The 12,694-nt window shown below is 46.5% G+C and overlaps 1 protein-coding gene across 2 annotated transcripts in view; it reads right to left on the reverse strand.

The window, feature by feature from the left end:
* The window catches only part of CAMK4 (calcium/calmodulin dependent protein kinase IV), an 87,617-nt gene extending 82,106 nt beyond the window's left edge, over positions 1–5,511 (reverse strand). For both annotated transcript variants that reach the window (XM_083702415.1, XM_083702414.1), the window contains exons 1-2: positions 5,352–5,511; positions 1,308–1,572 (exon numbers count right to left, since the gene is read on the reverse strand). In XM_083702415.1, coding sequence (XP_083558541.1) covers positions 1,308–1,528 — 221 coding nt within the window. In that variant the 5' untranslated portion in view covers positions 1,529–1,572; positions 5,352–5,511. The remainder of the gene's footprint in view (positions 1–1,307; positions 1,573–5,351) is intronic.
* Positions 5,512–12,694: the final 7,183 nt, after the last annotated feature.

Below are 12,694 nucleotides of genomic sequence, written 5' to 3' on the forward strand. Positions count from 1 at the left end.
TCTTCCTTTCAACTGCTTTAAATGATTCATTCCCACTCTCTAGTACCTACTGACAGAACCACAAATCCAAACTAGTATTTAAATTCCATTTTCAGTGTCACTTGCCTCCATACGATAACAATAAGTTTAACATGGATAAAATAACGACGCTGATTACCCAAATCTGTATGTGGGTTTAAAAAAGAAAAAGAAAAGAGATTTTCCATCTCCTATTAGAGCACTACAGATGGCGCATCTTTCAATACTGCCTCCTACACATGTGAAACAAGGGGCAACAGCTCGATCCGTTTACAGCTTTCTTCCCTCAATATAAGAGGGTTGGTGGGCGGGAGGGAAGGAAGGAGGGGAGACTTGTGGGGAAGAGGAAGAAATCTTTGGCGGTGTGTGGCTGCTGAGCAGAAGCGCTGAGGCACCAGCCCAGCACACTCGCCCCAGTCTGATCCCTGCTCCCCAACACCAGACAAGAGAAAGACGCCAAGCAGTTGCCCCTCTTCCATAAGTGGCCACTCTCTCCTCTCCAACTTGCCCCCTCTCCCGCAAAGGGACGGGATGCCCCTCTGCCTTCCGGGATCAAGCCCTGAAACTGCCACATCGCTTTCTCCTTCCTAACCAGGGATGTGCCAACTTGAATTAAAAAGGGGGGGGGGAGATAAGCCCCACCCTGCATAACTGATCACAAGACACATACTATTTGAATAGCAATACTAATCAACTTGGGAGGGGGCTCCGCAAGATCCTTCATTTATTGGGAGGATCGAAGGGATCCTCGGCCCCTATGAGTTGGCTCCTGTGGTCCTAACTCTCCAGTCGCCAGCGCCACCTGGCCGTCTTTCCCCTCCCCAGACTGCTGGCCGCCCACACGGCTGTCTAGGAATGTCTCCTCTCTGCGGAACCACGATCGCTCTCTCTGTCTCTCTCTGCCTGGACCGCTCCGCGCACCCCCACAATCCCTTGCACCGCGCAGGACTTCGCTGGCCCTGCTGTGCCCCCCGCATTGCCTTGCCGGGCGACAAGCGCCCCGGCTGCTGCTCCTGCTGCTGCCCCACCAGCTCCTCCTCCCCTCATTTGGCCGCCCCCCGCCCCGCTTTGTCCAGGAACGCCTCCCTCAGCCTGGGTACCCCAGCGCCACCCTGCCTAGTGATAAGGGGGCAGCCGCCGCCGCCACCCTGACGCGCCAGCAGCAGCAGCACCCAGGATGTCGCCTTCCCTGAACCGCTCCAGAGCCCTGCACGGCTAGTTTCCTCCCCTCACAACCCCGCCACCTCCTCTTCCCCGGCGGCGCCCGCGCAAATCTCCCGCCTCCTCACCGTCCCAGCTCCGACTCCAGGTCGTAATAGTCGGCCAAGGTGTCTCTGTTGGAGCCGTCGATCCAGTAGTCCGGGACGACGGTGGGGCCGGCGGCGGCAGGGGCGCCCCCAGCCCGGCCCGAGGTCGGGGCAGAGGCGGCGGGGGCGGCGGTGGACGAGGTGGGGGCGGAGGAGGGCGACGACGAAGACGACGACGACGAGGGCATGGTGACTTTCAGCATGCTGCGGCGCGCGGCAACGGCGCGGGCGTCCGGCTCTTCAGGGGCTGAGGGGGAGCGAGAGGAACAAAGCGGCGGCTAAGCGAGAGAGGCGGGCTCGGCGGCGGCTCCGAGAGAGCGGCGCTGCTTGCTGGCGCTGCCGGCGGCGGCTGCCTGAGGAGCCGGAGCTGCCGGCCAAACTTCGAGGCGGGCGCAGCAGCAGCAGCAACAGAGGCGCTCGGAGACTGGCGGAACGGAAAGGGAGCTGGGGAGGAGGCTGCGGGAGGAGCGCGCGCGCGCCACCTCTAGCGCGCGCGCGCCCGGACACTCCGAGAGAGTGTGTGTGGAGGGGAGGGGGGCCTCGCCCCGAAGAAAAGCGGCTCTGGCCGAGCAGAAGCCCACCCTTCCCTGACGAGGAGGGCAAGTTGAGGATGGGCGCAGCGCGTAACGTGAGGGAAGGCGAGAGGGCGCGCGCGCCTCTATCTCTGCGTGTATGAGTGAACGCGCGCGCGCGTGTGTGTGCCAAGTGGACGGATGGTGGAGGGAGCCGGGCGGGCTTCAGAGGTTCCTTTCGTCGAATGAGGGGGTTGCCGCCGCCGCTGCCATCGCAACACACGAAGGCAGCAGCGGCTGGCAGCCGTCCCGGGCTCGGCTCAGCGCAGCCGCTGCCCTGCCAGCCAGCCAGCCACTCTCGGCGCGGGCAGGCGGGCGGGGTGTGTATGCGAGACCCAGACAAGCCGGGCAGAGGGACCCCGCTTGGGGCGCTGCCTTCCTCGCCCCGGTGGAAGGAGGCGGCTCGCGCTCCACACTCCGCTCCACTCTTGGGCGCTTCAGCAAAGGAAGCAAATTAGAGAGAGACCCCTCGCTATCCTCGTCCTCCTTTCTCTCCGAGGGTCAGGTTGCAAAGCCATCAGTCCCGCGCAAAAGGCAGCTTCCTTTGGATTCGAAACAGGGCTGCCAACTTGAACGAAATATTGGGGTGGCTGGGTGTCAAGGAAGCTCCACCCTGCACAATCGATTACAAGATCCAGCACATAAACACACACAGTCACACCGCTTTTGAATGGCGATGCCCATAAATATGGGGGGCAGGCCCCCTCAAATATTTTATTGAGGGGGAGGCGAAGGGATCTCTGCCCCTAGGAGTTGGCTCCTATGATACAAGAGGATGATTTGGGGTTCTGGACCTAAGTATCAACCAACCCCATTGGTCGAGTATCACATGCTTTTACTAGGTTCAGCATGGGCAGTTTCACACACTAGGCAAAGGCCAACTCAGGTTGCCTACAAAACTTCCACGCGACCCATCACAACTCCCTAAGGAGTGTGCCATGTCATATGATGCACATATTTGCAAATGCGCATTTGTCCTATCATATTCATCCTACTTTTTTTAAGACAAAGCTTTCGTAGGCTAGAGTCTGCTTCACGTGCAAGGAGTGTTATCCTCCATTGGAGAACATGCAGACATATATATCAGGGGTATTGTGAGCCCAATGGCTTATGTGCATAATAACCAGCCACTGCACCCATTTACTGTGCCTTGTGGATTATGTGCACACAGTCTGAGCGTTCTTATAATGAATTACCAGTTGTTTCGCACTTTAGCTGTTGAACTCACGTCACCTCTAATACAGTGTTTCCCAACCTTGTGCCTCCAGATGTTTTTGGCCTACAACTCCCATCATCCCTGACCACTGGTCTTGCTAGCTAGGGATGATGGGAGTTGTAGGCCAAAAACATCTGGAGGCACAAGGTTGGGAAACACTGCTCTAATACATGTATTAGAGAGCCAGTGTGGTGTAGTGGTTAAGAGCGGTAGTCTCGTAATCTGGGGAACCGGGTTCGCTTCCCCGCTCCTCCACCTGCAGCTGCGGGGTGACCTTGGGCCAGTCACACTTCTTTGAAGTCTCTCAGCCCCACTCACCTCACAGAGTGTTTGTTGTGGGGGAGGAAGGGAAAGGAGAATGTTAGCCGCTTTGAGACTCCTTAAAGGGAGTGAAAGGCGGGATATCAAATCCAAACTCTTCTCTTCTTCTTCATATACATGTCTACACATGTGTAGAGGAGAAGGGATGGAAACAGTGGGGGTCTAAGGACAATGAAATGTAAATAAGACAGGATATGGCAATTTTAAGTAAAATGCATGCAAGGTGACCATGCATGAGAGCAGGGACTGGTGAGACTGTCATCCCTTGGATTGATTGATGAATTGACACCTCTGGTGGGAGAGGAAACCATTATCTTAGTTCAAGATAATGAACCTGATATATTCAATATTTCCTGATGAGTTCCAGTTCAGCAATTTCATGCTGCAGTCCCCTTTGAAATCATTTATTTGGAGAACAGTGGAGTATCCTGGGAAACCAATATTCTCTTCCTTTGGTTTCTTAATGTTGCCATTTCTGATACTAGACATGTGTCCATCTATTTGTTTGCACAGCAACTGACCTGATTGTTCTATGTAGAAAGCTGCATGCTGAAAATACTTGGAAGGTAAGTACACTTTGACATGTTTAGGTCTACAATTAAAACATCGAAACCATATATAGGGTTCTTACATAAATTAATGCATTGCCAGTAGGCATTAGAAATAATGAAATTTAAGTGAAAAAGAGTGTAAAGCAAAAACTAGCCTAGGTGACTTTTGGAGTAAGGTAGGTTGGAAATAAAAAGGTAAAGCATGATGTCAAACACCTGAGAAGTGATACATTCTGTTGGTGGCATGGAACAGCTATACTCAGAAATTATCTGTAGATTGATATCCACAATTATGAACTATTGAAATTATGGTGTAAAAATCGGGGGGGGGGGGGGTTAGAATAAGGTGGTGCAGGTTTAAATACAGTGGTACCTCAGGTTACAGATGCTTCAGGTTACAGACTCCGCCATCCCAGAAATAGTTCCTTGGGTTAAGAACTTCAGGATGAGAACAGAAATCGTGCTGCAGCGGGAGACCCCATTAGCTAAAGTGGTACCTCAGGTTAAGAACAGTTTCAGGTTAAGAACAAACCTCCAAAACAAATTAAGTTCTTTACCCAAGGTACCACTGTATTACGGGTTTTTTCTGGCCACACCACAGAGGCTTCCTTGCTTTTGAAGGATTTGAACAGATTATCAAGCTCTCTCTATAGTCAGTGAAGATTGCATCTGGCATTACCAAAAGGCATTAACTGCAATCTTGTATGCCAAATGTGTGTAGTTCTGCTGCTGGTCTAGTAGTAACTTTGATCAGGGTATTACATGTGCCATGCGGGACATTCTTTAGCCCAAAGGCCAAATTGCTTAGCTGTGATCTGTTCCATCCCTGCTGCCGGAGCCAACTCCCTTTCTTTCCTGCTGAAAGGTACCTGGTGAAGGCAGCAAGAATGGTACAGGCTGCAGCTGTGGCTTTCCTCCATCACTTCAGCAGCATTTGAGCACCAAGACCTTACAAAGGGGCAATAAACCCTGGGAGATTATAATTCTCATGGATCCTGGTGGCCAAACCACTGTTCCTCCAACATTCCAGGGTAAGGGATGGGGAATCTGCAGCTCTCCCAATGCTGTTGGATTACCCCAGAAACATTGGCTTGGGGCTGGTGGTTGGAATCCAACAATATCTGGAGGGCCACAGGTTTCTCATACCTGTCCTAGGTCTTAGTCAATGTTGCTACTGCAAATCTTCATTTTCATTGTCAGTAGCATAGGTTTGTGGGGAGGATGAGAAGGGGGTGGCTTAAGAGAGCTCCAGATGGACTTGCTCTTAAAATCAGCTAATTTGGGCTCGGTCTAAACCAAGTCCTAATTTTAAGCAAGCCTGGGAAAGCTCACCCATCACTTGTTAAAAGATTCCTGCTACACTCACCACGGTGTTGTTTTCATCGGTCTTGTTGGATTGTGAGGCCTTTCTTCTCTTAAGACACCCAGTTTATGCATGCATGCCTCCTCCTTGATGCCCCGCTTGCTGTTTCTTTCTGCCCAGCCTGGAACTTTTCTTGGCTCCTGCACTGCACTTCCTGTTGCTAGGTGACATGCTACTTGATTTTGTGACACGTGGTTGTTTTGTGAGAGCAGAGATAAAGAAATATCAGTCGCCAATGACTGCAATGCATTAGCAAACTGCATGCTCTATAAATAAATAAAAAAAAACCCAGCACTCGTAATATTATAGTCCGCTGTATAGCTTCAGCAAGGCAACGTTAATATTCCGTTACTAGTACAGTGGTACCTCAGGTTACATACGCTTCAGGTTACAGTCTCCGCTAACCAAGAAATATTACCTCAGGTTAAGAACTTTGCTTCAGGATGAGAACAGAAATGTGCTCCGGCGGCGCGACGGCAGAGGGAGGCCCCATTAGCTAAAGTGGTGCTTCAGGTTAAGAACGGACCTCCAGAACAAATTAAGTACAGTGGTACCTCGCAAGACGAATAACACGCAAGATGAAAGGGTTTTTTGTTTTTTGAGTTGCTTCGCAAGACAATTTTCCCTATGGGCTTGCTTCGCAAGATGAAAACGTCTTGCAAGTTTGTTTCCTTTTTCTTAAAACCGTTAATACCCAGGGAATCCGCGCTTCGCAAGACGAAAAAATCGCAAGACGAAACAACTCGCAGAACGAATTAATTTCGTCTTGCGAGGCACCACTGTACGTAACCAGAGGTACCACTGTATTTATGAATTCCTTTGTACTGATGAGGCGATTTATCGTTATAGCCCCAGAATTCCAGATAAGCTGAGACACATTTATGTTGGAGAGGTCAGCTGCCACCCCCAGTGTGAGGTGCCGTCACCTTGTACGTCGTAGACATACAGAGCCACGTGTCACAAAATCAAATAGGGAGAGGGTTCTGAATTTAAATGGTGCCCACAATCTGCTGTAAGATTAAAGGCAACAGTGACCACAGTGCTGACAAATCCATCATATATATAAATGGGCGATCGCAGATCATGAACCTGAGTTTCCTCCATTCTTCCTCCAACTTTCAAACCAAAACTGCGGAAAAATGCTTTCAGGTTTAAAAGTGGCATATTAAGTCAGGTTTGCTAAGCCAAAATTAAGCTTAGTAAGTGTGAAGAAATGTGGGCTTCTGGGTAGATTATGGCCACTTTTCCTACTGCACTGAGCTGAGACATAGTTTGGCTTACTATATCACCTGAATCTGGACTCGTGTTCTTGCATTCCCAGACAAACCACGTGCAATAAGCCATAGCACAAACCACGTTACAGCTTGTAGTTTGTTTGGAGTGAGACACTTCCATATACTGGCTGAAGAGAAGCAGGAGAGTTTTCCAATTGCTTTTTTTTTTTTTAAATATTTTTATTAATTTTAAGAAATACAGAAAAAAGAATAAAGGATAGTTATAAGAAAATAGAATAGAAGAATAACAAATTTCCATGTTCTTTTTCCATCCAATCTAAAGGACTTCCCCACAACCTCCAAACCTTGCGTTCCCTGTCATATAAAACATCAGCAATTTGTTAACTTATTTCAAAACTTATTGTATCTTCCATTTTATCATGTTCCCTGTTTTCAATTTTACTGTAACCCAATTCTTATATGCTTTGTATTAAACACAATAAAGTTATTTCATTATTTTACCTCTAAATTCTAGTGTCTTAATTTTCATTTCATTAACTTACATTTGCTGAAGCTAGAGTTTCCTGAAAGGTGCATTTTTTTTAACATTCATACAGCTTATAGTGTTTTTTCAAATAGTCCTTAAACTTATTCCAGTCCTCCTCAATTGTTTCTTCTCCCAAGTCTCGGATTCTGCCAGTCATTTCAGCCAATTCCATATAGTCCATCAACTGTGATTGCCATTCCTCCAGCGTGGGTAAATCTTGTGTCTTCCAGTATTTTGCAATCAGGATCCTTGCTGCTGTGGTAGCGTACATGAAAAAGGTTCTGTCCTTCTTAAACACTCTCTGGTCTACCATGCCCAGAAGGAAGGCCTCTGGTTTCTTAGGTAGGGTAAATCTCAGTACCTTTTTTAGTTCATTATGGATCATTTCCCAGAAGGCCTTCACTTTCGGGCAGGTCCACCAGAGATGAAAGAATGTCCCTTCCGCCTCTCCACATTTCCAACATTTATTGTCAGACAGATGGTATATCTTAGCTAGCTTGACTGGGGTCATGTACCACCGGTATACCATTTTCATAATATTTTCCTTCAAGGCAGTACATGCCGTAAATTTCAAACCGGTGTTCCATAACCTTTCCCAGTCTACAAACATAATGTTATGCCCCACGTCCTGAGCCCATTTTATCATATTGACTGTCTCATCCTGTGTATTCCACTTAAGCAGCAAGTTATACATTCTCGAAAGTAATTTACTTTTTGGTTCTAACAATTCATTCTCTAGTTTCGATTTTTCCACCTGGAATCCAACCTTTTTATCTATTTTAAAGACCTCCTGAATTTGCGCATAGTGCAACCAGTCTCGTACCTTAGTTTTCAGTTTTTCCAAGCTCAGCAACCTCCAATTGTCTCCAATTTTTTCAATTATTTCCCAATATTTAGGCCAATGGGCCTCCATGTTAAGTCTCTTACGTGCCTTGGCCTCCACCGGTGAGAGCCACCTCGGAGTCTTACTCTCCAATAAGTCTTTATATTTTGTCCAGACCATCAAAATTGCTCTTCTGACAATATGATTTTTAAACAATTTGTGCACTTTGACCTTGTCATACCACAAATATGCATGCCACCCAAACGCATTGTCAAACCCTTCCAGATCTAGGACGTCAGTGTTCTCCAATAAAATCCAATCTTTCAACCAGCAGAAGGCTGCAGATTCATAATATAACCTCAAATCTGGCAGGGCAAATCCCCCTCTTTCTTTCGCATCAGTTAATATTTTAAACTTTATTCGGGGCTTTTTGCCCTGCCAAACAAACTTAGAAATATCCTTCTGCCACTTTCCAAAACATTCCACCTTGTCCACGATCTGTAGGGCCTGAAACAAAAATAACATTTTCGGCAATACATTCATCTTTACAGCAGCTATTCGGCCTAACAAGGAAAGTTTCAATCTTGACCATGTTTCCAAATCTCTTTTGATTTCTGACCAACATTTCTCATAGTTATCTTTAAACAAATTCAAATTTTTGGAGGTCAGGTACACCCCTAGGTATTTTACTTTTTTAACCACATTCAACTCCGTTTCTTTAGAGAACTCATCTGTTTCTGTATCTGTCAAATTTTTTGCTAAAACCTTGGTTTTTTTGCTTATTTAACTTAAACCCCGCCACCCGACCAAAGTCAGAAATTAATTCTAACACTCTTTTAGTACTGGAGACTGGTTCCTGTAGTGTTAATACCAAATCATCTGCAAATGCTTTCAATTTATATTGTTTCACTCCGACCTCAATTCCCTGAACCAACCGGTCCTTTCTAATCATGTTTAGCAACACCTCCAGAACTGAGATGAACAATAGGGGGGATAGGGGGCACCCCTGACGTGTCCCTTTTTCAATTTTAAACTCCTCTGTCACCACATTGTTTACTATCAATTTAGCTTTTTGTTCTGTGTAGATTGCTTCTATACCATTTTCAAACCCCCTCCCCACTCCCATCCCTTCCAAATTTTTCTTCATGAACAACCAAGAAATATTATCAAAGGCCTTCTCTGCATCAATAAAAATTAAAGCCGCTCTAGTATTAAGATTTGTTTGTAGAAGTTCCAAAATGTCAATAATGTTTCTTGTGTTATCAAACAAATGCCTACCAGGGAGAAAGCCAGCCTGGTCCTTATGGATCACTTCATTTAATACTTTTTAAAGTCTACTTGCCAAAATATCTGCAAAGATTTTATAATCCACATTTAGGAGTGAAATGGGGCGGTAATTCTTGAGTTGAGTCTTTTCAGTTTCTAGTTTAGGTATCATGTGATGAAAGCTTCTTTCCACGTTTCCGGTGCCTTCCTTCCCTCCATAATCTGGTTACAAACCTCCATCCTTTCCTTCTTTTTTCCGGGGAGTTTCCGCCATTTATGTTCCAACTGAGAAGCTGCAGAGACATCCTGAATCAATTGACGGGTTCTACAATGGGGTGTCTAAGCTTCCCTCCGATCCCGGAGGAGGTAGTGCTGGTCCAGATCCAGGTGGTATAACTCTTGAAGGTGGTCCCGGTGGTGGTGGAGGCCAAGAAGCTGCAGCTCCTTTTTGCAGGTCCTCCTCGTGGTCGTGTAGGAACTTCTGCTGGTCTTCAGGTGATTTAATTTTTATTTTCCTTCCTTTGTAAGTAAATGAAAGTCCTTGTGGAAACTCCCACCTATATGGAATTCCGTTGTGTCTCAACAATTTAGTCAGGTCTATATAGGTAGTCCTAAGTTCCAAGAGATATTTGGGTATATCTCTGTAAATTTCAGCCCTTTTGCCTTCTATCTCCAAAGATTTCTTGAAATGTAGGCCTAATATCTTATCCCTCTCTTCTCTTGATCTCAGAACAACTAAGCAGTCTCTGGACTTGTCTTTCTTTACCAATTTTCCCAGTCTGAAGGCTGTCACAATTTTAAAGTCCTTTTCTTCCTCAATTCCCCAAAATTTGGAGAACAAAAGTGTCAGAAATCCCTCTAAATTGTCTTGCTCCAGTTCCGGGATAGCCCTTATCCTGAGATTGTTTTCTTTACTTTTCAGTTCAACCAATGACAGGTAGGCTTGTTGTTCCCCTACCTGTCTTTTCAGAGGCCTTACTTCCCCTTTAACTTCATCAACCTTTATGTTCGCCTGTTCTGCTTTTTGGTTGGCTTCCACAGCTAATTTGTAGTTTTCTGCCGTAGCTCCTTGCAGTTTCTCAATTGCCTGAGTGTGCTGCGAAACCTGTTCAGTTAATTTGCCAATAGAGGATGTAGCTTGGTCAATTTTTGATGTTTGATTGTCCACTTTTTGATTTAAAACTGCCAGTTGTTCCAAAATTTGTTTCAAAACTGTTTCAGATCCTCCAGTTGCCATATCTTCTGCAGCAGGCTGTGCAAATTCCACCTCCTGTGCTGTCAGCACAGATGGGACGGATGATCTGCGTTGATGAGTTAAAGTTGTTTGCAAGAGTTGGCCAGATTTTTTCTCTTTTTCTTTATCTTTGGCTTTAGCTGCTCTTGTTCTCCCTGAGCCGCTCATTCCACACCTGCCTCTGTTCAAGGTCAAATGATCTTTTGTCCCATGGGAAAGACAAGTCCAAAGTATAAACAAATTAAACCACAAAGAATTTCAATAAAGTTCAATTCCCAGGCCACTATACTTCCACAGTCCTATAGGGGGAGTATTTCAAAGTTTCAAAGTAGAAAGGAACTATTTTCCGCCATTGAAGTTCCTATATTCCCCATGTTAAATTTTTGTCGTTCCCAAACACAAAAGGAAGGTTTCCCAAGCTTCCAGTCTCTTAAAATCCAGCCACAGGGTGTCAAGAGAGGTCCAAGCAACAATGTTAAACATTAATGTCTCAGTCTATGCAACAGTTTAAATTTCTGCAACAATGTCGTCAATTTGACAGCAGTTTGACAGTTCTCTTCTATACACTGGCAGCCCGATGACGTGGTTATCCCTTTCAACTCCGTTTAGCTCAAAGATAGGGGGACAGTTCCAGAAAGTAAAAGTCCATAAGTTTCACAGTTCTTTCCCTTTTATCCTCAAAATACAAAGTCTATCAATGCACTCTTTCTTCCAGTTTTACAATCCCTTTTAAACACTTCAGCTCGCTTTAGAGCCCTTGCTTTGTTCTGATTAGCAGAGTCGGGAGGCGGACTTCCTGTTACTCACCTCCCGTTTTCAGCCAAATTTCTTCAATTTAGATCAAAAATTTAAACCCCTTACTCACGGGTATGTTGCTCCAATTCCGATATTTTCAAGAAGAAAGGTCAGCGCTCATCAGCAGCAGCAGCGCGGCTTTGCTTCCACGAAAAGAGCGATGAACTCACAGCGCCGCTCCCCCTTTCACGTTCCGGAGCCTCTTACGAGGCTCCTTCTCCGCTTCTGGGGGGGCTCAAGGCGCCCGCCGAGTCCCACTGCCGCAGGCTCGCTCTGCCTGCGGTTTTTCTTAATGGGTCTCCGCTTTGCCGCAGCGGACGACCCTTTTTCGCGGAGCCCCTCTTCACAGCGCGAAGAGGACCGCCATTGCTGTTTCGCGCCGCCTCCGGAAGAGAGTTTTCCAATTGCTTCTCCACCCCATAGCCGATTGTTCCACCCAAAAAGCTGCTCTGGTGAATCTCCAGGACACCCGTAAGAAGTGGTCCTGGAGGGTGCAGAGGGAATTGCCTCGAACTCTATTTTCATTTCATTTTTTAAAAAAATATTTCTAACCCTCTCCAAATCCCTCTTGTGGGTTCACACTTTAAAACCACATAACAACAACAAACAGTGGGGATGGTTCAGCGATACTAATCTGCATTATGCACAGTGGATAGGAATAAAAAGATTCGTAAGTTCTCCCGTAATGGCAGAACACAAAGATACACCACCAGAAGAAACCCGTGCTGCTGAACTGGCAGGCAATGGCACCAGTACTTAATTACCACTGGTAATATCAGCACAATCAGTAAGAAGTGAGCATTGCAGGTCAATCTCCAATAGCCCATGTGGAGTATTATTAAGAGTGGAGAACTGACAAAGGCATACAGAATGGAGGAGTATATAGATGGTGGCACCTGTTTCACTATGTGAATAAGCACCCAATCGCAACTCTTTATTTTCCATTTTTCTCACACTCGGTCCTGTGTCACTGCCACAAGAACCCATCAGAGCTTGGCATCTGCATGTTGCCCATGGCTTTGCCATGAGGAGCAAGCAAAGTTGGGGTAAGGGACCATAGCTCACTGTCTTCTGCCTCTGCTCACGGCTACTACTGGTGTATTAAACCAAGCACAGGTCTACATTAACCAAACTGATACTAACAACAACAAAAAACCCCAAATGAAACAAATGTGAAGTTGATGGGATGAAGGAGGCAGTAGCAAAAGAAAAGGCATTCTAGGAAATGGTTGGTTCTGTTACCTGAAATAATAGAATTGTAGAGTTGGAAGCGGACCACATGGGTTGTCTGTTCCAACCTCCTGCAATGCAGGAATCTTTTGCTCAACGTGGGGCTTGAACCCACATTGCTGAGATTTAAGAGTCTCATGCACAGGCCATTGGTCCTTGAACGACTCCCTATGGTGGCAACACTGTAGGCTTAATGGCTATGCAAGAGCCTACCACTCACCCCAAGCAGTAGCAGCC

Source organism: Podarcis gaigeae (assembly GCF_964106915.1).
Source record: "Podarcis gaigeae genome assembly, chromosome: 11".
Classification (NCBI taxonomy): domain Eukaryota; kingdom Metazoa; phylum Chordata; class Lepidosauria; order Squamata; family Lacertidae; genus Podarcis; species Podarcis gaigeae.